Source organism: Sapajus apella, unplaced genomic scaffold (genome assembly GCF_009761245.1).
Source record: "Sapajus apella isolate SASKATOON/1434 unplaced genomic scaffold, GSC_monkey_1.0 scaffold11, whole genome shotgun sequence".
NCBI classification, from domain to species: domain Eukaryota; kingdom Metazoa; phylum Chordata; class Mammalia; order Primates; family Cebidae; genus Sapajus; species Sapajus apella.
This window is the reverse complement of record NW_022436951.1, coordinates 34,592,567-34,620,411: the sequence shown is the minus strand read 5'-3', so window position 1 is coordinate 34,620,411 and position 27,845 is coordinate 34,592,567. Positions and strand designations below refer to the sequence as shown.

Below are 27,845 nucleotides of genomic sequence, written 5' to 3'. Positions count from 1 at the left end.
GGAAAGCTGCCTGTTCCCTGAATCTGAAAGAGCATTCATCCTGGTCAAAGCTCCTTAAAGCTCTGAGCAGCTAAAAGCATCCCTGTGAGCAAAAATGCCACGCAGAAAACCTAAAGGGCACCGCTTATCAGCCCAGGTCCCAGTGCCATTGGTTTCAAGAAGAAACCTCTCCCTAATGCTCTCCTTAACCTTAGTCTTACAGGAAGCCTCTCATGAAAATTGCCTCTAGTCCAGTTGCCGAAAAACCCCAGTGTTTTATGTATCTGTTTAGAAATGTCTAAGTTTCATCATCAATCCACAATGTTATTTTTCCTTCCCAATTCAATCTGCTCCTAAAGGCAGAACCATTCATCTTTCCTCTGCTCGGATACATGAATGACCAGGAAACATCATCAGGCCAGGTGCAGTGGCTCATGCCTGTAACCCTAATATTTTGGGTGGCCAAAAAGAGAGAATCACTTAAGTCCAGGAGTCTGGCCCGGGCAACATAGCGAGACCACATCTCTACAAAAAATAACAATATTAGCTGGGGATGGTGGCAGGAGCCTGTAGTCCCAGCTACATGGGAGGCTGAGGTGGTCAGCTCACTTGAGCCCAGGAAGTCCAGAATGCAGTGAGCCTTCATTACACCACTGCACTCCAGCCTGGGTGACAGAGCGAGACTTTGTCCAAAAAAAAAAAAAAGAAAGAAAAGAAAAACCTAATTGCCCAGTGATGAAAATTTTATAAACAAAACAAATCATACTATAAGAATATATTATCTTACATACAATGACTTTAACAAGCATTCATTCATTGGCTTTAAATGATAAACATTGGGATACCAACATAAATACACGTAACTTTCTCTTACTGCTTAACAAATGTGAGATCTTTTCAAATCTTGGCCAATTACAGCCCTGCCTATTGAAAGTCAGTATGTAGTAGAAGGTGAAGGGAGTAAGGTCTGACTTAAAGTAAATGACAATAAGTTACTTTGACATCAATTTATTGCAGTCACTTACAGATGCCTTGTCTTTGTTGAAATCAAGTCTGAATAATGAATAATTTATAAATATTTCTATAACCCAAACTTTATATATTTTCTATTATGTTATTATAAATGTGGTATAATGCACCCAAAGGCATTCGAAATAAACGACTGCCATTTGTTTGAAATAAATAAAAGGCACTTACACTGAAAAACTGTTTTCAGAAAAATAAATATTTAGGAGTCACTCAGCCTTGAAATCGCTGGCAATTCAGTGTCATTTATTTTTAGAGAATCCTCTTGGCAGATTCAAAACGATAAAACCAGTGATGGAGGAATCAGCATCGAACTTAATTAGACCACCTGCCCATTCACTGCTAAACTGTGGGAAATTTAATCATGGTAGATGAGAGATGAGTTCTTCCAAGGGATCCATTCATTAAAAACGTAGTTGATGCCTTAATACTTGGGTAAGTTTCAAATTATCTCCAAAGTAAGTATTTTCAACTTAGGTTAAAAGCAACTGCATCCAAAAAGAAGACTGTTTAAAGTCAAGTCACTGCTGTGATGATGGGACCCTGGGCGGGGCATGCACATTGTGCTCGTGTTATGCCTGCAATCTAGCAGCTCACTGCCTCCCAGATGAACTCTTCTAGGTTTGGAAATTCCACTTTAAAGATGAGGACTTGTCTGCTCAAATAGATGACATGACTTGCCCTAGAACACAAATCTAGAAAACGCAGCAGCCAGAATTCTACCCGAGTTCGTTGAACACCAAAGTCTCTTCCCATGACTGGTCCCCTCCCCCTGAGCGGTGACAGTGAACACTGCTGGCCACCAGGATAACAGGGCCACCCATCTTACTAGGGCTCCCAGTCCCAGTTGCAAAAAAATCTATTATTTGTGGTTCATACCTCTGGAACAACAAAAATGTAGTTTCTAGAGTTTGACTGTGCCGACAGAAAATTGTCATTACATCTCCTCTTGGAGGAGGGAACATGTCAGAGTTGTCTGTGTTATGAGGCAGCAGGAGTTCCCATAACTCTTGGGAAACATAACTGCACCTCACTCCTGTGACTGCCTCCCCAGTGAATCCTGGCAAATGTAGACAGCCAGTGAACAAAAACCAACCCAATCATTACTAAGGGGAACAAAGTTTTCATTTTATTCAGGTGCTCACAATGAATCAGTCTCCAGTATCATTTGATCAAAAATAATTCCAGCTAAAGATCATCCTACTAGAGACTCTTCACGTGTACTACAGGTGTTTGCTCAGGCTCCTTACCATGGCAGCCTGAGGGAGGCTGCTAATGTGTTCATGTGCCCACAGCAGAGATGTAACACAGGCATAGCCAAGCTCCTAGATGTCATGAGAAGGGGAAAGAAGGCTCCAGACACCACCTTCTCACTGTAAAACTTTGCCAGCCCACAGGGTATCGTGACACGCCCTGTGGGCCACAGGGATGCTTCAGGCTGGAGCAATGTGCCCAAAGCCAGGTGCCCTGAGGCTGGGGATGTCATTCTTCCTGTAGAAGTCAGCCTGTACGTGGTTGGCGCGGCCGAAGTCCCGGTTTAGGGGTTCAATGGGCTGATTGATGCGCTTCCCATAGACAGAAGACGTCAGCACACCAACCGGCCTCTCCTGTTCCTGGTGAAAGTTGTCAAAGCACATAGTCAGCACCACTGCATTCACCAGCACAGCTCACCCGCATGTCCATCAGCCTCAGTACCGGGAGCTTTTTCTGCCACGGTGGACCAAGAGGATGCCTCCATGCTGAAGCCAGGGGGTCTCCTTCAACTGTCCCAGACCATTTGCTCTACCTGTCTGTCCTTGTGCTCTTTCTGGTCATTTCCCTCTCCTGCTGCTGCTGGTCCCTTCCCACCACCCAGATCCTGGCTCAGATGTCCAGGTCCTCCCTGGCCCCGCCTCTCCCCAGCTCTCTGCTCATCCCTTTCACTTTCTGCATCTCCTCACATCCTCACATGGCTTCCTCTTCCTATATACCACCACTCATCACTACCTAGAATTTGCTCCTGATTTCTTTTTTTTTTTTTTTTTTTCCGAGACGGAGTCTTGTTCTTGTCGCCTAGACTGGAATGCAGTAACGCAATCTCAGCTCACTGCAACATCCGCCTCCCAGGTTCAAACAATTCTCCTGCCTCAGCTTCTCTAGTAGCTGGGATTACAAGAGTGCACCACCACACCTGGCTAATTTTTGTATTTTTAGTAGAGATGGGGTTTCGCCACGTTGGCCAGGCTGGTCTTGAACTCATGACCTCAGATGATCCACCCGCCTTGGCCTCCCAAACTGCCAGGATTACAGGCATGAGCCACCACACCTGACCCATGATTTCTGTGCCTTTACTTTATCTCTCTCCCTGCAGGAATGACAGCTTTGAGAGGATGGGGATTTTTTCTAAAAAACTATGTGCCATGTTTTTCTCCTGAGGAAAATACTAACTTTGCTGTCAACTTAGAACGTACTACATGTGCTGGTGATGGTGGCTTGGTAACTAAACTTGGAAGAAATGTTCTCATGTGTGCAACTTCAGCCCTGCAAGATCAACTTTTCCAGAAAAATTATGAAAGCCAGGACTCAGTGGTTAAGCAGAGACTTGTTTTATCTGTTGAAGAGAACATCTTAGCTTTGCTGTCCTTAAATTGTTAAATTCTAAAGAACCAAACAATATTACAAGAAAAATACACAATGACATGACTGAACAGAGAGAGCTATAATAGTAGCTTAGCCTTAGCTTCTTGGCACTAATAGAGAGAGCCGCGTAAAGAAAATTAAATAGAGCAGCTGAGCACAACATTAAATATATATGTGTATGTGCACACATAACACAATACATGTACACATAAATGTACATGCACATACACAATATACGCATGTGCATGATATATACATGTATGCACACATATATACACACATATCCACATCCACATATACACATATGATGCATCTATACATACATTTACACACATTCACAAGCAGGCACACACACATGAACACACATATACACACATATAATATATGCACACATATACACATGCATATACACATATGTACACATGTATATGCAGAGATACACATATGCATACACACAAATCATGTATAATATATAAAAATATATCTATATATATGTATACACACATCCATTCATACATGTACGTACATGTATGCCTATATACATGCATACACATATACACATACAGTCATGTGCCACATGACATTTTACTCAATGATGGATCACATATATGATGGTAGTCCCAATAAGGTTATAATATTAGGTTGGTACAAACATAATTGCTGTTTTTGCCATTAAAATGGCAAAACCTAATAGAACTGAAAAATTCCTGTCACCTAATGATGTCATTACTTTTGTCATGTCGTAGCACAACACATTACTCATGTGTTTGTGGCGATGCTGGCGAAAACAAACCTAGTGTGCTGCCAGTCATATAAAATCCAGCACATACAGTTATGTACAGCTTATAGTACTTGACAATGATAATAAGTGACTATGTATTTATTATACATAGGTTTATGTATTTATGATGCTTTTATTACCATTTTAAGAGTGTACTTCTTCAACTTGTTTTTTAAAGTTAACTGTAGAAAAGCCTCATGCAGGTCCTTTAGGAGGCATTCCAGAGAAGATATTGTTAGCATAGGAGATGACAGCTCCATCGTGTTGTGTGTCATTGCCTTTGAAGACCTTCCAGTGGGACAAGGTGTGGAGGTGGAAGGCAGCGATGCTGACGATCCTGACCCTGCGTAGGCCTAGGCTACGGTGTGTGTTTATGCCTTAGCTTTTAACCAAAAACTTTAAAAGCTTAAAAAAAAAACAAAAAGAGAAACCTTATAAAGAGATAAAGAAAATATTTTTGTCCAGGTGTACAATGTGTTTGTTTTAAGCTAAGTGTTACTACAAAAGGGTCATCAAGTTTTTAAAATTAAAAAGTTTATAAGGTTAAAAAGTTATAGTAAGTTAATTTATTATTAAAGAAAAAAAATTTTAATGAATTTACTGCAGCCAAAGTGTACAGTGTTTATAAAGGCTACGGTAGTCACAGTAATGCCCTGGGCCTTCACATTTACTCACCACGCACTCCCTCACTCACCCACAGCAGCTTCCAGTCCTGCAAGCTCCATTCATGGTAAGTGCCCACACAAATGTATCGTTTTTTATCTTTTATGCCACATTTTTACTGTACCTTTTTATGTTTAGATACACCAATACTTACCATTGTGTTATAATCCTCTACAATATTTTATACAGTAACATGCTGTACAGATTGATAGCCTAGGAGCAATAAGCCGTACCATATGGCCTAGGTGTGGGGTAAGCTGTTATCTAGATTTGTGTTAGTTACACTCTGATGTTCACTCAATGACAAAATCGCTTAGCAATAAATTTCTCAGAATGAATCCCTGTTGTTAAGTGATGCATGACTGTACATGCACCCTCTACCACACACGAACACACACACACACACACACACGTACATACACACACGTACAACCATACCTCAGAGACATTGCAGGTTTGGTTCTAAACCATGGCAATAAAGTAAACATCACTATAAAGTGAGTCATAAAATTTTGGGGGGTTTTCAGTGTATATATAAGTTATATTTACACTACACCATAGTGTATTAAGTGTGCAATAGCATTATGTATGAAAAATGTACAGATCTTAATTTGTAAATACTCTACTGTTAAAAAATGCCAACACAGAGATAGGAAGGGAGACACGCTGTTGGAAAAACGGCACCAACAGACTTGCTTAACATAAGGTTGCCACGAACTTTCAATTTGTAAAAAAAATGCAGTATCTAATAAACAATGAGCTTGAGATGTAGAAAAAAGAAAGAAAAAAAATGCAGTATTTGTGAAAGCCAGTAAAGTGAAGTCCAATAAAATTAGATATGCCCGTACAGAGATTTGTTAATCTGTTGACAACCTGTTAATATTCTGTCTCTATATTACCTCTTCATTAACATGAAGTCCCAGGCTTTTTGCGTGTTCTCTGTCATCTCGGTGCAACTTCTGATCATAATCTAGGCGCCTCTTGAAAACACAGTCGTAGAGGGAAATAATTCCTGTCTGGAACAAAAAGAGAAAGAAAGCCATGGGTTAATTTGAAGGCGGAGACATTGAGGCCTGGTGGAGCACAGATGCCAGTACTTTCCCAAGGGAGGCCCGAGGTGCATATGGTGAATATGTGGTAGGAAAGGTCATCTCACCAAGAAGGAGCAGCTGTGACCTGGAGCCAGGAGAAGCCCAGGCCTTACCAGCAAGAGATGGTTGCTAAGAGGCCCCAGATGAAGTAGAAACATTTTCATGGCACTTCTCAACTTTCTCCTCCCTTGTTGAGAGAGGTGGGTCCTCAAGCTCTCTTGTTGTCTGACTCCATTGCTAGAGCTCAAACTTTAAAATATAAATGTGTGTTAGTCCATTCAGGCTGCTGTAACAAAATACCATATAGACTGGGTGACTTATGAGCAACAGCAGTTTATTTCTCACAGTCCTGGAGGCTACAAAGTCCAAGTTCAAGGCCCTGTGAGATTGGGTGTCAGGTGAGGGCCCAATTTATGATTCACAGATGGTGTCTTTTCCCTGTATCCTCACATGCTGAAAGGGCAGACAAGCTCCATCAGGCTTTTTATGAGGGCACTAATTTTATTTATGGGAAATGGACCCTCAAGGCCTAACCCCCTCCCAAAGGCCCTGCCTCCCAATACCACCACACAGCGGGTGAGGCTTCAACACAGGAATTTGGAGAGACGCAAGTATTCAGGCCGTAGCAAAATGACATCTCTAAGGTTATGTATGTGTATACTTTTTCTTTGCGTCTACTTGTTTTGTGTTTGTCAAATTTTCTATAATAAGCTTGAGCTTCTTTGAAAAACAAACAATACCTACATACTAGGATAATGAAACTTAACAGGAGTCGCTAGGGCAGGAACTCAGGGCAAACTTCTCTGCCCTCTGACAGTTACCTGAAAACCAACTGACAGAAGGAAGATTAAAAGAAAGGCATAAGCATTTTTATTAATGTGCATGGGGGAAATCTCAGGGTGACTGCCCTGCCACACAGTGGGCTACAGATGCTTGTACAGGCTTCTTCACATGAGAAAGGAAGATGGGGAACTGTGGATGATTTTATGGAGGCAGGAAGTTATTTTTAGGGGATACAATGGGCTTGGAGAAGATATAATGGTTTGGGACAAAGTCTGTTGGGCCCACAGAGCCGACAATGGTCTGTGACAAAAGTCTGTCCAGGTGTCTTAGCAGACTTCAACCTGCCTTCTCATGATAGGAGCGCAGTTAATGCAAACTCAGGGAAGGCACCAGCGGTCCTCGTTTTTGTTAGGAACAAGCTGCCTCCTCTGATAATTACGGAGCAGCCAGACAGGTTAACAAAACTTGCTTGCCTGTCTTTGGGTCTATTCTCCTTTCTCTCAGCTACCCTTATGTTATTGGTGCCAAAACCCAGGAGGGGTGCGCTCTAGCTGGGCATCCTTAAGGGACTCTCTCTGGCTCTTTCTCTCTCCTTCCCTCTCTCTTCTATCACTTCTCTCCCCGCCATCCTCCCGTTCCCGAACCTACCAAAGATTCAGAGGATCTCCCAGACTCTCCCATTGCTGGTGACCACATCCACCATCAGAGCCTCTGCCGCGGTGAGTAAGAGAGACTGGTGCCCTTTACCCGGAACCCTTGACTGTCTCTGCTTCCCAAAAGACCCAGAACTGGGCCAAGGGCTTCCTACGGCCTCCAGGCCTCTGGTTCCTCCATTTCAGGGAAGCCTGACTGGTATCAGAGGATACCTCCCATATTCCGAACAGGGCCCCCAGGACAGGGGACACCCTCTCCTGCCATCCTCGTCAATCAGCAGTTTCTTCTTCCTCTCCCTTCCTCCCCCATTTGCAATAGGAGCCTGTCACGCTATCCCTTCCAAAACTACCCCCCTTGGGTGTCTCCTGCGTAATGTCAATTCTCTTGGCATCCATTCAGAAGTCCGTCCTAAGAGGCTTATCTTTTACAGTAATATCGTTTGGCCTCAATACAAATTAGTCAATGGCTCCCAATGGCCTGAAATGGCACTTCTGATTTCAATATACTTAGAGACTTAGACAACGCTTGCCACTGCAGTGGGAAATGGTCTGAGATTCCTTATGCTCAGGCTTTCTTCACCCTCTGTAGCCATCCTTCCCTCTGCCGGTTCTGCTCTACTTTCCAAAGGTTCCTCGCTGGTTCCAAACCTGACTCTTTTCCTGCCACACTCCCCATAGCCCCAGCCAACGATTCCTCTTCCTTTGACCCCGCTGATTTTCCTCCTCCTCAACCACATCGTAATTCCCACCGGAGCATCATAATCCACTGTGCGTCCCCACACCAGCCCTACCTCCCTCCCAGCCACCTCGCTTCTGCATCTGAATCCTCCCGGTCTCTGCCCCGTACCCATTCCCAAGCCCAACATGCCCAGCAACCAGCTCCCTTGGGCTCCCTTGCTTCCCCTCCGGGAGGTAGCAGGGGCTAAAGGAATTGTTCGTGTCCATGTCCCCTTCTCCCTCTCCGATCTCTCCCAGATTGGAAAACGTCTTGGGTCCTTCTCCTCTGATGTCGATACTTATATCAAAGAATTTAAATATCTCACCCAGTCTTATGAACTCACGTGGCATGATCTCTATATTATTCTCTTTTCTACCCTCCTTCCGGAAAAGAAGGAAAGAGTGTGGCTCACGGCCCAGGCACATGCGGATGATCTTCATCGGCGAGACCCTACTAAGCCCATCGGAACCGCTGCCGTACCCCGGTAAGAGCCTTCCTGAGAGCACCAACCCACAAATTGCTTGCCTTATTTCAGGCCTTAACTAGGCTGCCCATAAGGCTGTAAATTTTGAAAAACTTAAAGTTCCCAAAAGGCAGATAAAAATCCTGCCCAATTCCTTTCCCACCTTACAGAGGCTCTCCAAAAGTATACCCGCGTCAACCCTGCCTCCCGAGAAGGAACTATTGTTCTTAATACCCATTTTATCTCCCAATCTGCTCCTGACATTTGGCGCAAACTTAAAAAGGCTGAAGATGGTCCTCAAATCCCACAACAAGGCCTCCTTAACCTGGCTTTCAAAGTCTTCAATAACAGAAATAAGCAGAGTAAGCTAGATAAAGTCCAAAGAGATCGTGCTAAATACCAGCCTCGAGCTGCAGCTATCCGCCAGCCTAGCCATAGTACCCAAGGGCACAAAAGACCTGATAGCAGTGGCCTTCCTGGGCCTTGTTTTAAGAGCGGCAAAAAAAAAGGTCACTGGGCCCTCGCATGTCCTAACCCAAGAGTGCCTAAAAGCCCTTGCCCACTCTGCCGGGAGACAGGCCCCTGGAAGTCTGACTCCTCTCAACAGACGGACAGAAAAGCCTGCACCTCAGAGCCACCACCCACTCAGCAAGACAAAAAGTGAAGAATCACTTGCACTCCCGCAGCTGCTCGGCCTAGCCGCTGAAGACGGCCGAGGCTCAGGGCCCCTAGCCCCATCTGCCATCACTGCATCAGAGCCCAGGGCAACTCTGCTAGTAGCAGGCAAGCCGATCTCTTTTTTCATCAATACCGGGGCCACGTACTCAGCTTTGCCTGAATTCTCAGCACCGACTCATCCCTCTCAGGTCTCAGTTGTGGGGGTTGGCGGACTCATCTCACGCCCACGTGCCACCAGACCTCGTACTTGTTCCCTATTTCATACTGTTTTCTCACACTCTTTCCTTACCATGCCTCATTGCCCTACCCCCAATCTAGGCAAAAACCTCCTAACTAAATTCAAAGCTTCCATCACCTTTTTCTGTTCCCCACAACCAGATTCTCTCCTACTCCTCTCTGCCACCACGCCAGCCCTTGACCCCTCCCCAAGATATCCACTCCCCACTTCTCTTGTTAATCCTGTAGTGTGGGATACCACTGCCCCTTCTCTAGCAGCTCACCATGACCCCATCAAAATTCAGCTAAAAGGCCCCTCCAAATTTCCTAATGTTTCTCAGTATCCCATTTCATGAACACACCTAACAGGCTTACAATCATCGTCAACAGACCCCTCTTGCAAGGCCACCTTAGGCTGACTCTTTCTCCATACAATACCCCTATACTCCTTGCCACAAAGGCCGGTGGCTCATATCCGCTGGTCCAAGATCTCCGGGCTATCAGTCAGGCGGTCCTTCCCATCCATAACATAGTGCCCAACCCCTACATACTCATTTCCCTCATCCCTCCAGACACAACCCGTTACACTGTGATAGACCTGAAAGGTGCCTTTTTTACATTCCTCTTCATGGTGACTCCCAAGATCTCTTTGCTTTCACTTGGACTGACCCTGAAACCCTCCGGTCAGACAACTTACTTGGACAGCCCTCCCCCAAGGCTTTAAAGATGATAGTCACCATTACTCTGGGCAAGCTCTAGCTCAAAACGTCACCTCTCTAAACCTCTCCCCTAGCCGGCTACTCCAGTAGGCAGACAACCTTCTCCTCTCCGGTACGTGAACAACCTCAACCTTCTCCTCTGCAGCCCCTCCCTAGAGGACTCTCAAACTCACACAATTACCCTTCTAAACTTTCTTGCTAATGAAGGATGTAGGGTTTCTCCCTCCAAAGCACAACTCTCCATTCCAACAGTCACGTACTTAGGGGTCCCGCTCTCCCGCCGGGGCCTGAGCCATGACCTCAGCACAGGCAGCACTAATAGACAGCTTGTCCCCACCCGCCTCACAGGATGAAATCCTCTCTTTCCTAGGACTAGCAGGCTTCTTCAGAATACGGATTCCCAATTTTGCTCTCTTAGCCCGCCCCCTCGACGAAGCAACTAAAGGCCCTGTCAATGAGCCCCTAAACCCTTCACACAACGTAATCCCTAGCTCCCACAAACTTAAAGCTGCCCTCGTCACTGCTCCTGCTCTGTCTTTTCCTGACATCTCTCAGCCCTTCATTCTCTACACAGCCAAAAACCATGGAATAGCCGTTGGTGTCCTTGGCCAACAAAAAGGAAGTCCTCCTTCCTTCACACCCATAGCTTATCTATCTAAACAATTAGACAACGCCTCCCAAGGGTGGCCCACCTGCCTCAGAGCCCTAGCAGCAGCTGCCACCCTAGCCTTAGAAAGCAAGAAACTAACATTCAGTCAAGACACCACAGTCCACAGCCCACATAATCTACAAGATCTCCTCTCCTCCTAAGCACCGAACACACTTTCTCCTCGTATGCAACTACGCCATGCCCTCTTTCTTGACAACCCTGAGTTCTGCCTCTCCACAAGCGCTCCCCCCAATCCTGCACCCCTCCTTCCAGTACCTTCCTCCTCCCCCACCCACTCCTGTACTGAACTCCTTGATCACCTACAGGCTTGTTTCCCTGATATGCCCCCTGTTAAAAGAACTAAGTTTCTTCTTGCTCTTACTGATACCTTCTGTGGGTGGGTAGAAGCATTTCCCATCTCCTCAGAAACAGCTGCAGTGGTCTCCCAAATTCTTTTAATAGAAATCATTACTAGATATTTCTTCCATGCTCCATACAATCAGACATTGGCCCTAGCTTCATCTCCCAAATCACCCCAGAAGTCTCTCAGTCCCTCAGCGTCCAGTGGCTCCTCCATATCCCATACCGGCCTCACTCATCAGGAAAAGTTGAGAGGGCAAATGGGATCCTTAAAACTCAGTTAACCAGACTCACTGTAGAAATCCAGAAACCCTGGACCTCTCTTCTGCCCGTAGCCCAGTCCCCATATCAGAGCCAGCCCGAAAGCACCCTCCTTCCTCAGCCCATTGGAGTTAATCTATGGACTCCCTTTTCTCTTACAAAACACACCCCTTTCAACTCAGCTAGGATAATACCTCCCAACACTTCCCTCACCCACCATCTCCTCCATGAACAAGCAGACCGAGCCCTCCCACAGCCCCACAAAGGCCCCACCAACCAGACCTACCAGGAGAACATGTCTTTCTGAAAACTCTTGACTCAGCAAGCCTTAAACCAACGCGGGAAGGTCCCTTTCAAGTTCTTCTCACAACCCGCACTGCAGCTAAACTCTCAGGACATGTCTCTTGGTACCAACTTCCCAGATTAAAAAGAGCTCCTGACGTGCCCACTAACCCGCCAGCCCCGTCCTCGCCGATTCTCCAGTTCTCTTCTCAGCGCAATCAAACTCCACCTCAGGCCTGTTCCCGAGGACAACCTGGTCTCCCTCCTCTTTACTCCCCAAATCCCTGAAGGAATGTAAACGCCCTGCCCCTGCCTATACTGCCGCTTTACCCTCTTCCTCTACACTGTCTGCAAAGACATCTCTGGTTTTACCCCTAAGCTCCCACTCTTAACTCTCCTTTGGAGTGAATAAATGACCTATTTTTCCGAGGCGCTCGGCGAGACTTCTCCCCAGATGAGACACAGCTGTTTGCCTTTCTATTCACTCTTCTGTCTGCCCCTCCTACTCCTGGGGCTGCCTTGCACCTTCGCACCTCCCCCGCTTCCTCTCATCCCTAACTAGCTCTACAAAACCCTCAGCTTAACCCATTCACTGCTGAACCAATCCAACCCAACCCTAGCAAAAGACCGCTGGCTCTGCCTCTCCCTGTCAGCCACACGTATACTGCCACTCCTGCCACTGCAAAAACATAGGTTTTTACCAAATTAACCTATCATCCCCAATATGAAAGTACAAGCCTCTCCCAGCCCTTAAACACGCAGTCATTAGCCAGGTTTCCCATCTCAGAAAAAAACAACGAAAAATACTTTAACAGAATGTACAGTACAACTTCTGCGTTCCTATATTTCCAATCCCACCCAACATACAAACAATAATAACAATACACGGCCCCATAACCATAAATACAGAGTTAACTCTCCAAGCCCCAATTTGCTTTCAAGGCAATATATCTTCAGGTCTACCTCTGGGGCACCTACAGCCCCATCCGCGCAATTAGACCTTACAGCTTCAGGCCCCAACCAACTACCAAAACTTTCAAGTCTTCCAGGCCGCTCCATTTAGGCACCTGTCCGCTTTTCAGGACCCCCTAAAGTCGTAAGTCTCTACTTAACAGACAATGAGGATTTTGCAATGGAAGACATAACTATACACCCATGGACCCCTTGCAGCGCAGCCCCCAGCCCTGATAAATGCCTCCTTATACCCACATTTAACCATCCTTCTGAATGAATCTTAGTAGATACAAAATGATTCTTTCTTCAATGGGAAAACAAAACACAGGGAGCCACTCACCTTTCCCCACTAACCCCTTTTCAGCTGCTTACTGGAGCTGCCCTAGCTAGCACCCTAGGAGCACGGGAGAACAGTAATCTCACACACACTTTTTAACATAGACAACCAGTTCCGTCTGCCGCAGCCAAGGCATATTTTTCATGTGTGGGGCCTCAACTTACCTATGCCTCCCCACTAATTGGACTGGCACCTGCACCCTAGTCTTTCTAAGCCCCAAAATAGGCATTGCCCCAGGGAACCAAAACTTACCAGTCCCCATCAAAGCTCAAGTCTGCCAGCGTTGAGCCATGCAGCTGATACCCCTACTAATGGGATTTGGAATTACTGCAGCCACAGGAACAGGAATAGCAGATCTGTCCCCTCCGTGTCCTACTAGCACACCCTCTCCAAGACCTCTCAGACAATCGGTAAGACGTAGCAGAATCCACTCGTATTCTTCAGTCCCAAATAGACTCTCGAGCAGCAGTTACACTCCAAACCCGTGAAGATTTAAACCTCCTCACTGCCGAAAAATAGGGCTGTGTGCCTTTTTAGGGGAAAAATGTAGTCAGGACTAGTACAAGATGCAGGTCGATGGTTAAATAAAAAAATCAGGCAGCGCCTCTTCAACTGTTGGACTAAGCTTTGGAGTTGAGCACCCTGCCCCTCCCCCTAGGTGGACCTCTGGTTTCTATTCTTCTCCTAGCATTTGGCCCCTGCCTCTTATAACTCCTCACCCAGTTCTTACAGGACCATATTAAAGCTTTCACCAATGGAACAACACAAAATATATTGCTGTTTCAAGAATACTGACAGTTCCAGGAACAGCAACCCTATGATCTAGTCTCTCCCCATACATCACCCCCAACCAGCAAGAGGCAGCCAGACAAGAACAGCGTCCCCCCTCTATTACCTATTAAGAGGCGAGAATATTAGGAATACGATGCCTCCTCTGACTGTTGTGGAGCAGCCCGGCAGGTTCATAAAACTGGCTTGCCTGACTTTGGTCTATTCTCCTTTCTCCCGGCTACCCTGACGGTTTTCTTCTTTGTTGGGTCCAGATTTAGGCAGATAAGGAAACATTAGAAATCAGCTTCATCCAGTGCTTTGGGAGAGACAAAGTATTGAGAGACAGGAGTGGGGGGCACGGGTAGGGGGTGGTCATAGAGACCTGGAGGTTTCGTCTTAAAATCAGAATGTAAAAGCACCACATTTTGGTGTATTGCTTCCGCAATTCTAACACTAGCCAAGAGTCAGGCTCTCTATGTGCAAAACTCTCTCTTGAGAGATAATGTATTTTTTTCTTTAATCATATGTGTTAAGTGTAACACTTGGTAATCCATATATATATATATGTGAATACACATATTACATATAATATACACATATATGTGTATATAATTTACATACACACACAACTCTGATGTACTAGAAAATGATCCATTAACAGAGCTATTATTTGTATCATCTCCATTTTATCATCCCAACTTCTTCTGAATACAAAAGAAAATCTTCCTTGTCTAGTATCTGGTAAAGAATGTGTGTGTTAGCTGGTCTTCAATCTTCACCTTGTAAGTCAGCTTTGTCATTTATGTTATTCCAGCTGCTTTAAATCTTCCTGCAGCAAACTCAGACACGTCTCTATGGGATTTGGGAGCAGCAGGTGTCTAGCTTATGCTTGGTTAGTTTTGTTTGTTTGTTTTCCCAGATAGGGAGCCTAGAATGATTTCTTCCAACAGGAGGATACAGAGGTGGAAGTAGGTAGTGTAAAGGACATAAGACACACATATATACAGTCTGCTGGAAAACACAAAATGCCCATTCACACTGACTGCAGGAACTCGGCATTCTGGCCAGTAATGGAATAACTAGAGCATAGCGTAGCTTCGGCCAATCCTTAGCAAATCATTCACAGATCGTCTGTCATGTGCAACATGCTGTGCTTCTGCTGAGGGAATTTAGAAGATAACTGAGACGTGGCTACTGTCCTCATTCAATGAGCCATCTAGTAAGGAAGCAACACAGTCTTTAAGAATCATTACCTTAAGGTTCATAAGAATTCCAACTGCAACATGTGTCAGGCACCTGGCCAGCCACTGCAGGAATCCTGGCATGTCTTAGTTCAGAGTCACTCTAATCAGCCTGAAGGAGGGAAACAACCTCCAACCAGGAGCTGTGGCTTCTGCCTCTGTGCCTGTGCTGGCAATGTTATGAGTTCACCAGACACGAGCGTCTCTCACTGTTGTCTTCACTCTCAGCTTCTGGATGTGTTCACGTCAAACCACCCTGGCCCTCGTGTCTCCTGATGGCAGTCTACCATATAGCTATGTACGCATAGGATTGTTTAAAAGCCTGAATCAATGGAGAATTGATAAGCCATTCAACATTTAATATTGTGACAACTGGCTAGTTATTTGGGTCTTCACATCGCAGTACAGCCAAAAGTAAATTCTGGATGATGAGTAAAATAAGAGAAAAAGAAAACCCATTAGAAAACTTTTACACTTAAAAACAATAGAAAAAGTCAGAAAATATCAATTACTTTGACTACATACAAATTAGACAGTTGCTTATCAAATAAAATGAAAACTTTAAAAAACCATTTTAAGACATGATAGAGAAATCTCAATATCTTTAACATCCATAACATAAGGCAGCTGTTGATGCAGAGGCTGATTTGCTGCTGGCCTGCAGAGGCTAAGCAAACCTTTTTGGGATGGGCCACCCAGTAACACACAGGAAGCCACACACACCACACACTCTGCAAGGATGAGGGAGGATAAATTCTCTAGAGTAAAGACATTGCCATCAGACCTTTCCTTTGAGATTCAGAGCCACTGGCTAGCCAATAGCCTGATCTCCATCACCCCAGCCCACCCCACATACAAGCAATATTTTAAGGGATTCAATAGTAGCCAGACTCTTCTCATCATCTAGGTGTTTCATTGCCTCTGGAATCCCTCCTGACCTGGCTGACCCTGTTTCATGAGTTTTGGGGAGAGTAGCTGCAGTGCACAACATGAAGACCCAGTCTCTAGAACTGAACCCCTGGGAGAAAGCTACACCCATCACCAGGAGGCACTCTCTTCTTCTGCACCCTGAGAATCTTGTGGCAAAGTGGAGGTGACTGGTGGCCCCTCAAACCCTATAATGCTTCCTGGAGGTGGGCAGTCACCCTCACCCAGTGTATTAGTCCATTTTCATGCTGCTGATAAAGACATGCCCAAGACTTTGCAATTTACAAAATAAAGAGGTTTAATGGACTTACAGTTTCACGTGCCTAGGGAGGCCTCATAATCATGGCAGAAGGCAAAAGGCACTTCTTACATGGCAGTGGCAGAGAGACAGCTTGTGCAGGAGAACTCCCCTTTTTAAAACCATCAGATCTCATGAGACTCATTCACAAGAACAGCGCAGGAAAGACCCACACCCATAATTCAGTCACCTCCTACCAGATTCCTACCATGACACGTGGGAATGGTGGGAGTTACAGTTCGAGATTTAGGTGGGGACACAGCCAAACCATATCACCCAGGTCTGAGGGACAGCCCCCCAGAGTGGGCAGCACCAACAGCAAGGAAAACAGATCCTCCAGGAACTGCCTAGGCTTGTGTTTTCTTCTGCACAGTACTTTTAATCAGGCTCAACCCTCCAGAACCGAGGAGCCCCTACTGAGGTGCCTGGATTATTCCTGGAGAAAAACTCTCAAGAAGGAAGAATGGACTTAAGAATAGAAATGAGAATGCAATCACTGTTATCGGAATGAGAAAGGAACTGTTCATTCATTGTATTCCCTATACGGAAGAAGCTTATTTCTTCTCATTCTAAACAGGTCTCCTAAAACATTATCAAAGTAACCACTCTGAGCAGCCATGCCTGCCTCACAGTCCCTGGATTCGTTGCCAACAGTCTTCCACATCTTAGTGTTTACTAGGAAACTTACTGCTTGTGGGTGTGGAATGATCAGAATCTTAGGAAGCTTATTTTTTTTTTATTTTTGTGCAGATTTTGCATATTCAGAACTTTCCAGAGTAAAGTTGAATTTTTCTATCATTGAAAATGAAGGACTTAAAAAAAAATCATTTGCAGGCAGGTACCCTCACTATGAAACGTGACTATCCATTTTTAATACCTAATCAAACTGAAAATCTGTCTTTTTCTTGGATTTTAATTATTAATCTTTCTTCTATTTTCATTTTATTCCTGTATGGCTTGAAGCAAAATGATATTAATAAAAACCAATTGGGATTTAGATGCTATCACAAGACAGAGCTTCTGAAATTTTGCCATTAAAATCCCTCAAGGAATTACCTCTATTTCACAGATGATGTTGCTTCAAAAAGAAACAAAGCAAAACAGAAAATGTCCGTTTTTTACCTTGTGATCTCTCCCATTGTGTTTGAATATTGCTAAAATGTTGCATGGGCTTAGCCTGGTCCTGGTGCTTGGTCACCTACCCTCAGTTTCCCTCACAGTGACCTCCACCCCGATCCTGAGAAATCACTGTGGACCACAGGCCTGGGCAGATGCCATGAGTAGAGTGGAGGCCTCCAGTTTTCAACCTACACAGTGCATTAAGCCTACTATTGTGCAAGACACTATGTCAGACTCCAGAACAGAATGGGGAGTCCCTGCCTTAAAAAGGACCACAAACTGAGAAGAGAAACTAGCCCGTTAGTTATGAACCACAGAAAAATACAAATGGAATAAATGAAAAACACAAAATATAGTAGCAGAAAAGAATGAATGATGAGCAATTGCTTAGGCCACGGGTAGGAGGTACAGGTGACTGAAGGTGAGACGGGTGACCGCACCCCACTACTGTGGTGAGAACCACTGCGGAATAACCTCTCTGGATGTGATCAGCTGACTTGTGTCCTCCAAGCATCCCAGTGTTGAAGTCCTAACCCCCAGGAACTCTGAATGTGACCATATTTGAAATAAGGTAATTGAAGAATTAATTAAGATGAGATCATACTGGAGTAGGGTAGACCGCCGAGCTAATATGACTGATGTCCTTATTGAAAGGGGAAATTGGGAGGGCACGGTGTCTCACACCTGTAATCCCAGCACTTTTGGAGGCTGAGGTTAGCGGATCACAAGGTCAGGAGTTCAGGACCAGACCTGGGTGAAACTCTGTTTCTACTAAAAATACAAAAATTAACTTGGCATAGTGGCATGTGCCTGTAATCCCAGCTACTCGGGAGGCTGAGGTAGGAGAATTGCTTGAACTGGGACCCAGGAAGTGGAGACTGCAGTGAGCTAAGATCACGCCACTGCACTCCAGCCTGGGCTACAGAGTGAGACTCTGTCTCAAAAAAAAAAAAAAAAAAAAAAAAAAAAAAAAAAAAAAAAAAGAAAGGGGAAATTTGGACACAGAAATGTGCAGAAGGAAGATGATGTGAAGAGACACTGGGAAAAGATGGCCATCAGCAAGCCAAGAAAAGAGGCCTGGAATGGAGCCGTCCCTCACAGCCCCTAGAAGGAACGAATACTGCTGAATTGCAACAAAGCAAAAATTGACATATGGTATCTAATTAAGCTTAAGAGCTTCTGCACAGCAAAAGACACTATTAACAGAGTAAACAGACAACCTACAGAATAAGAGAAAATTTTTGCAAGCAATGCATCTGACAAATGTCTAATATCCAGCATCTTCAGGAAACTTAAATTTACAAGGAAAAAAACCACCCCATTAAAAATTGGGCAAAGGACAGGAACAAACACTTCTCAAAAGACATACATGTAACCAACAAACATATGAAAAAAAAAGCTCAATATCACTGATCATTAGAGAAATGCAAATCAAAACCACAATGAGATACCATCTCACACCAGTCAGAATGGATATTGAAAAGTCAAAAAACAATAGACACTGGTGAGATGTGGAGAGATGGGAAAACTTTTACACTGTTGGTGGGAGTATAAATGAATTCAACCATTGTGGAAGACAGCGTGGTGACTCCTCAAAGACCTAGAGGCAGAAATACCATTGGACCCAGCAATCCCGCTACTGGGTATATACCCAAAGGAATATAAATCATTCTATTATGAAGACACATATACATGTATTTTCATTGCAGCACTACTGACAATAGCAAAGATATGGAGCCAACCTAAACACCCATCAATAATAGACTGTATAAACAAAATGTGGTACATATACACCATAGAATACTATGCAGCCATAAAAAGGAATGAGATCATGTTGTTCGCAGGGACATAGATGGAGCTGGAGGCCATTATCTTCAGCAAACTAACGCAGGAACAGAAAACCAAATACCTCATGTTCTTACTTATAAGTAAGGACTAAATGTTCAAAATACAGGGACACATTGCAGGGGCCCAACACACACGGAGGCCTATCAGAGGACGGGAGGTGAGAGGAGGGAGATCGGGAAGAATAGCTAGTGGATACTGGGCTTAATAGCTGGGTGATGGGATGATCTGTACAATCCACCATGGCACATGTTTACATATGTAACAAATCTGCATATCCTTCACAAATTAAAAATTGGAAATTAGAAAAAAAAATTCCTGGTAACACCCTGATTTCAGGCTTCTAGCCTCCAAAACTAAAAGAAGAAATTTCTAGCCAGGTGCGGTGGCTCATGCTTGTAATCCCAGCATTTTGAGAGGACAAGGTGGGCAGATCGCAAGGTCAAGAGATCGAGACCATCCTGGCCAACATGGTGAAACCCCATCTCTACTAAAAATACAAAAATTAGCTGAGCATGGTGGCATGTGCTTGTAGCCTCAGCTACTTGGGAGGCTGAGGCAGGAGAATCGCTTGAACCTGGGAGGTTGCAGTGAGCTGAGATTGTGCCAGTACACTCCAGCCTGGTGACAGAGCAAGACTCTGTCTCAAAAAAAAAAGAGAGAGAGAGAAATTTCTGTTGTTTTAAGCCACCAAGTTTGTGGTACATTTTATAGGAGCCCAGGCAAACACACTTGGTGAGAAGTAGCCACTATGCCCATGACTCCTCCAAATCTGTGAAGCACTCTTACTACTAGAAGTTACACACACTCTCACACAAATAACTGGTGTAAGGTTTTGAGCAAACTGGGGCCCTGGTCCTTTATTTTTTCCTCCCTTTCAGATCATTTAAAGCATTAATTTACTCTCCACCATAAGGTTAAACCAGTAAGTTCTATAAGAGAGAAAAAAATGAGAAAAAAAATACCTTTTGTCATGTCATTGTGGCAGGGGTGATGCTATGCGCTCATCACACATACTACCTCTTCCAGAACAAGCAGAAGATGCATTTACCGGTTTTCCTCACAAGTAAGTTGGGGCCAGGAATGTGGGTGACTCCAGTGAGTACTACTTCTAGTCCTGGTCCATAAAAAACTTCCAGGCAGTCCTCCAAGCCCTCTCTCCCCAGTCACTGGCTGATAAATTCAGAGCATCCAACAAATGACTCTAAAGTCCTAAGAACTCCCAGGTCCTAGCAATAGTGAAACCATGAAAAAGAAGGCACTTGGGTTTCCAAGAAATTGCACTAAAAGCCTCCTGGGAGAAACATACGTGTCGGGCTGTGCATGAGAAAAAAATAAGCCTTTATGATGTCATGGTTATTATGTTAAGCCTGTTGGTACACCTGATTAACAACCCACTTTCTGGAGAAAAAAAAAATATCTGATTTGTAGTGTTTGATGATTTCTGTGGTGCAAATACTCCAATCATGGTCAATTTTAGGATAGCAATTAAATGCAAAGCTTAGAAGAAATGCTGAAAGTTGGCTTTTGTGAGTCATACAAGCCAGCTCCAGCACACTGCGGGTTGAGTCTCTTCCAGTTTAGGAAGTGTTTCCACAGCACATCCTAGCCACCTTGTCTCATATGCTAGTCAACCTATAAGTGGGCTACCTAATTTCCTGTCCTCAGAACCCACAGAACTGCAACCTCTCAAAGCCTCTCAACTTGAGGCTTCCTGTCAGTTTGCTTGTCCAGAGATAAACAGCCTACTTTTAAAACTAAAAATCCCCAAGGTGATCCAAAGTTTCCTTTGATTCATGAGGGCCTGAATTTACTTCTGATAAATCCAGTGCATTTCCTTAGAGGTCTGGTATTGTGTGAAGCTTAATGAGGACATTTTCATTAAGTTTAACAGCATTCAAAATTCTGCATCTCAGAGGACTGTTGCTTGTCAAGGACACAATGTCAGGTTTTTCTGAAAAGAGAATACTCAACAATTCCCTTTGGGTTCTTGTTTTTTCCTGTGAAAAAGATTCTGTGTCTTCTCCTGGTATGTTAATATCACAAGTTTTAGAAACTCTTACAAATTTTCAAGTAATCTAGATATTTTGCCATTCGACTGAAGTCAAAATTATTCTTCCCTCTGATCTTGTGTCTGTGTCAAATTCTAAGAGTGCTCTGATTCAGAGAGTTCTGCATTCACCTATGTGCTCAACTTGTCGCCCATTGGAAATTTGGTGATTGTGGAGTCAATTGTTTTTCCTCCTCCACTGATACCAGCTTCCTACTCACCCCACCACCACCAGCCCAGCAATTCACAACTCAGGAAGAAACAGGAATCCACAGGAGCTGAAACTCAAATTTAATTTTCATGTTTCTCTTGATCAAAGCTACTGGGAAAAATACTGTCTCTTTTCTTGTGTCACTTGCTTATACTCCTTAAAAGGGGATAATTTCAGCCAGAACAATCAGGCAAGAAAAAGAAATAAAGCGTACTCAGTTAGGAAAGGAGGAAGTCAAATTGTCTCTATTTGCAGACGACATGATTGTATATTTAGAAGACCCCATCGTCTCAGCCCAAAATCTCCTGAAACTGATAAGCAACTTCAGCAAAGTCTCAGGATACAAAATCAATGTGCAGAAATCACAAGCATTCCTATACACCAATAGCAGACTAACAGAGAGCCAAATCAAGAACGAACTGCCATTCACAATTGCTACAAAGAGAATAAAATACGCAGGAATACAACTAACAAGGGATGTAAAGGACCTCTTCATGGAGACTACAAACCACTGCTCAAAGAAATAAGAGAGGACACAAACAAATGGAAAAACATTCCATGCTTATGGTTAGGAAGAATCAATATTGTGAAAATGGCCAAACTGCCCAAAGTAATTTATAGATTCAATGCTATCCCCATCAAGCTACCTATGACCCTTTTCACAGAACTGTAAAAAACCACCTTAAACTCCATATGGAACCAAAAGAGAGCTTGCATAGCCAAGACAATCCTAAGCAAAAAGAACAAAGCCAGAGGCATCACACTACCTGACTTCAAACTATACTACAAGGCTACAGTAATCAAACCAGCATGGCACTCGTACCAAAACAGAGATAGAGACCAATGGAACAGAACAGAGGCCTTGGAGGCAACACCACACATCTACAACCATCTGATTTTTGACAAACCTGACAAGAACAAGCAATGGGGAAAGGATACCCTGTTTAATAAATGTTGTTGGAAAAACTGGCTAGCCATGTGCAGAAAACAGAAACTGGACCCCTTCCTGACACCTTACACTAAAATTAACTCCAGATGGATTAAAGATTTAAATGTAAGACCTAACACCATAAAAACCCTAAAAGAAAAGAAAACCTAGGCAAAACCATTCAGGACATAGGCATAGGCAAGGACTTTGTGACAAAAAGACCAAAAGTATTGGCAACAAAAGCCAAATAGACAAATGGGATATAATTAAACTCCAGAGCTTCTGCACAGCAAAAGAAACAATCATTAGAGTGAACCGGCAACCAACAGAATGGGAAAAAATGTTTGCAATCTACCCATCTGACAAAGATTAAATATCCAGAATTTACAAAGAACTAAAATAGATTTACAAGGAAAAAAAAAAAAAAAAAAAAAAAAAAAAAAAAACAAGCCCTTTAAAAAGTGGACAAAGAATGTGAACAGATACTTTTCAAAAGAAGACATACATGAGGCAAACAAACATGAAAAAATGCTCATCATCACTGGTCATTAGAGAAATGCAAATCAAAACCACATTGAGATACCATATCACGTCAGTTGGCGATCATTAAAAACTCTGGAGACAACGGATGCTGGAGAGGCTGTGGAGAAATAGGAACACTTTTACACTGTTGGTGGGAGTGTAAGTTAGTTCAACCATTGTGGAAAACAGTGTGGAGATTCCTGAAGGACCTAGTAATAGAAATTCCATTTGACCCAGCAATTCTATTGCTGGGTATATATCCAAAAGATTATAAATAATTCTATTATAAAGACACATGCACATATATGTTCATTGAGGCGCTGTTTACAATAGCAAAGACCTGGAACCAACCCAAATGCCCATCAATGATAGACTGGGCAAGGAAAATGTGGCACATATACACCTATGCAGCCATAAAAAACGATGAGTTGGTGTCCTTCATAGGGACGTGGATGAATCTGGAAAGCATCATTCTCAGCAAACTGACACAAGAATAGAAAATTAAACACCACATGTTCTCACTCATAGGCGGGTGTTGAATAATGAGAATACATGGACACAGGGAGGGGAGCATCACACACTGGGGTCTGTTTGGGGGGCTAGGGGAGGGATAGTTGGGGGTGGGTAGGGATAACATGGGGAGAATGCCAGATATAGGTGAAGGAGGGATGGATGCAGCAAGCCACCTTGCCATGTATGTACCTATGCAACAATCCTGCATGATCTGCCCATGTACCCCAGAACCTAAAGTATAATTTTTAAAAACGGAGTGATTTTGAAAAACTAAGACATATTGATAAATGAAGAGGGCAAGCTGCAAATATATGTGTCTACATTTGTGTGATCTGTGTGTGAATATTTTCTTGTATAAAAGACATTAGATGCATATCACTACAAACATGCACTCAATGAAGATACAGAGCACATGCTCACATGGGAGTTTTGATTTACAGGAACATGGATTCCTCACTCCTGGTATTTCATTCCATGTGAAAGGTCTCTGCCAGAACTTGCCTGCCTCCCCTTTCACTCATTCCTCCCTCACAGATGGGTTTGCAAGAGAAACTGGGCCTTGGGCTCAGCCTCCCAACCAACCCCTTTTTAAAGAGCTACCGGCTCTGGAGGAAGACGTTCAGCTCCATTCCCCCAAGCCTTGAGTTTTCCAGGGGCAGGTCACAGCATAGCGAAAAATGCAGCTAGCAAAGTGAGAGGAGAAACCATAGCCCACTGCCATTGACGATACCAGAGGAGGTGAGCGAGGACAAGGCTAACCAAAGCAGCAGGTGATCCAAACCGAAACCCCTATTTAGTCCAAGAAGCTAGTTTTGTAAATCAATGAGTTATCCCTTTATTTTAAAAATGTGGCTTTCCAATTATTCATTCCTCATTTGTTCATGCAACATTTATGGAGTGCCAACTGTGAGATAGGCACTCTTTCGTTTGCTGAAGACATAGCTGTGATAAAGGTAAATCTTTTCCCTTACAAAGCTCACATTTAGTGGGAGAAAGCAACAAGATAACTAAGGAAAATGCTTAGTAGTTTAGATACTAATTGGCAAAAGGATAAAAATAGAGAGAGAAAACGAAGTATCCATGCGAGGAGCTCATAGTTTAATTGGGCTAGTACAAATCCTTTTGGAAAGGCATGTGAGTTTAAAAGTCTGCTGGATAATGGAGGGTTGCCTAGATATTGACAGTCAGGCCAGCAACAGAACTGAGTTCACCCTCCCCGGACATCTCCCTTGGAGTGGCTGAGTGTGTGTGGTAAAGGTGCTTGATTCCTAAGGGAGAGGCTCCCTAGGGAGGACCCAGAGAGGCTCATATTGAGCACTGTCTGTATACTGACAGGCCCTTCAGAGATTCCCCTTTGTGGCTCTGAACAGTTAACATGTGTATTAGTCTATTTTCAATCTGCTATAAAGAACTGCCTAAGACTGGGTAATTTATAAAGAAAAAAAGGTTTAATTGACTCAAAGTTCTGCATAGCTGGGGAGGCCTTAGGAGACTTACAATCATGGCAGAAGACAAAGGGGAAGCAAAGACCTTCTTCATATGGTGGTGGGTGAGAGGGAGAGTGCAAAGGGGGAAGTGCCACTCTTAAACCATCAGATCTCCTGAGGGTTCACACACTCTCATGAGAACAGCATGGGGGAAACTGCCCCATGATCCAATAACCTCCCACCTAATACCTGCCTCAACACGTGTGGGTTGCAATTGGAGCTGAGATTTGGGTGGGGACATATTGCTAAACCATATCAACATGCACCTGTATAAGGTGCTTGGCTGCACTTGGCAAAGGAATATTCAGTGTTCAGGGAGGTAGAGTCCTTGATGCATAATGAAACAGTCAGCTTCCATCTCCACCATATATAGAGAAGGAAAGCCAGCTAATCCCACCAACCTAAGGTGGGGCCTTTACAGCAAAGCCTCACTCAGGGCAGAGCTATCCACAAGCCCCCTCAGCATGAGGGAAAGCAGTTCTAAAACCACTTATAACTTTTTTTAATGCAGCTCTTTGACTTTGAAAAATTTAATCAAAACCTTCATAAAAGGGTCTCACTCTGCTTTTTCATTTTGCAGCAGAAATGCTGCACAAGGCAGAAGAAGGAAAAAGTAATTGGAAAACACCATTGAACAGAATCTGCTTTGCTGCCACAGGAACCATATTTTATGGGCAAAGCCCATGCTACTAGAACTCCCTAGGGAGCAGTACAGAAGCCAATCACATTTTTGCCGGCAGTTTTAGAGGACAAATTTGTTTTACGATTTGGAGGCATTACTGGGGCTTTAAATAAGTGTGCAGCCTTCAGTGAATCCACTATGTGGGCTCCCTGAAGTGAGCTGCTTTAGAAGATTAGAAGTCACAGATTGACACATTTTGCCTTCACTTGTATTAATTTCTTACAGCAAACGAGGATCAGGGATATGAGATTTGCCACTGGAACCCAGCACTTAGTGAAAAGCAGCTCTAATAATCGCCAGCAAAAGCAAATAATAATAACAGCTATACTTACATTGGGCTTACTATGTGCCACTTTGCATTGATTAATTAAAGTCATTCATATAAGAGCTCTACGAAGTTGGCACCATTTGCCTTAAAGGTGGGCAGAATGGAACAGCGTGTGTGTAGTGTGGCAAGTCCACATGGCTGGTCAACATGGAGCCAATATTTTTACCTAGGATTACTCAGCCTGTGCTACTAACTAATCAGTACACACACTGTGTGTGTCACACAGAAATAAACTAAACAGAAGAGTCCCATCACACTGCTATAACAAAATACCTATACACTGGGTGATTTACAAACAACAGACATTTATTTTTCGAGGTTCTTGAGGTTGGGCAGTCCAAGATCAAGGCGCTGGCAGATTTGGTGTCTAGTGAGGGAACATTTTATGGTTGCTACATGGCACGTTCTCATTGTGCCCTTACATGCTGGAAGGGGCAACAGAGCTCTCTGGGGTCCCTTTAACAAGGGTGATAATACCATTCACCAGGGCTCCACCTTCATGTCCTCATCACTTCCCAAAGGCCCACCTCCTCATATTGTCACTTTGGGGGTTGTGATTTCAACATATGTATTTTGGGGGAAAGCAAATTTTCAGACCACAGCATTGCTTAAGAATTAGTTCCATACTGTTTCTACTACTCAGCTTGTATTATTATTATTTTGGAGATGAAGTCTGGCTCTGTCACCCAGACTGGAGTGCAGTGGTATGATCTTGGCTCACTGCAACCTTCACCTCCTGGGCTCAAGTGATTCTCCTGCCTCAGCCCCTAAGGTGAGCCCCGCCCCCACGCCATCTCCCCGAGGGCGAGCCCCGCCCCCAACCCCCCGCCTCTAAGGTGAGCCCCGCCCCCAAGCCCTCTCCCCGAGGGTAAGCCCCGCCCCCAGGACCCCTCCAAAGGAGTGATCCCCTCTCCCCTCCCCTCCGCGGCGGCCCGCGCCTGCCCCGCCTCCCCGCCCTGCGCCCCGCCCACGGTCCTCACCCGCGCCTGGCGGTAGTAGTAGCTGTACTCCTTGGGGTCCAGGCGCCGCGGCGGGATGTAGCTGAAGGCGGAAAGCGCCGAGACGGGCAGCGGCCTGGGCTTGCCCCGCAGCGTGGACTCGGTGGTCTCCTCCTCCTCCTCGTCCTCCATGCCGCCCCGGTCTGCGCCCCAGCCTTGGCCGAGGTCCTTCCCGCCCGCCCAGGGCCCAGTCGGAGTCCACCGGCCTCAGGTTGGCAGCGTCCGCCGGCCTCAGGTTGGCAGCGTCCGCGTCCAGCCCGCGGCTGTGTTGGGCCGTTGCCTGGATACCGCCGCCTGGCGACCCAGAGCTGCCTGGAGGTGGGGCCGGGCTGGGGCTGGGGTGGGCGATCCTCCCCTCCTCCCCTCCTCCCTCCCCTCCTTCCTCCCCTCCTCCCTCCGGGCGCCTGCGCTGCACCCCGGGTCTCTGCTTCCTTCCGACCCGGGAGGAGCCAGGCTGCTAAAGCGGACACGGCCGGGGTCCCGGGTGGGAGACGCCGCGGGGACCACCCATTTCCAGCCTACTCACCTTTCCCACGCAGCAGTCCCTGCTTCACTCACTCTTCACTCTTTCGCGTGACCATTAGTGACTGAGCACCTAGCGTGTGTCAGGAGCTGGAGATCCAGGCTTGAACGGTGCAGGCCTTGTCTGCAGGGAGCTTACAGTTGGCTCGAGAAGACAGATGGTAGCAGAGG

At 44.8% G+C, this 27,845-nt stretch overlaps 1 protein-coding gene across 1 annotated transcript; it reads right to left on the bottom strand.

The window, feature by feature from the left end:
* Window positions 1-1,224: 1,224 nt before the first annotated feature.
* CUNH5orf49 (chromosome unknown C5orf49 homolog) lies at window positions 1,225-27,472 on the bottom strand. The gene is made up of 3 exons (XM_032279122.1): window positions 27,135-27,472; window positions 5,968-6,084; window positions 1,225-2,618 (listed from the first exon to the last, which is right to left on the bottom strand). The coding sequence occupies exons 1-3, from the start codon at window positions 27,282-27,284 to the stop codon at window positions 2,439-2,441; spliced, it is 447 nt and encodes a 148-aa protein (XP_032135013.1). The 5' UTR covers window positions 27,285-27,472; the 3' UTR covers window positions 1,225-2,438.
* Between the last annotated feature and the right edge of the window lie 373 nt (window positions 27,473-27,845).

Coding starts and splice junctions, on each gene's coding strand:
- CUNH5orf49 (XM_032279122.1), bottom strand. CDS start 27,284: ATGGAGGACGAGGAGGAGGAGGAGACCACCGAGTCCACGCTGCGGGGC. Junction 6,085..27,134: donor ACTACTACCGCCAGGCGCGG/GTGAGGACCGTG, acceptor TTTTTGTTCCAG/ACAGGAATTATTTCCCTCTA. Junction 2,619..5,967: donor GACTTCATGTTAATGAAGAG/GTAATATAGAGA, acceptor AACTTTCACCAG/GAACAGGAGAGGCCGGTTGG.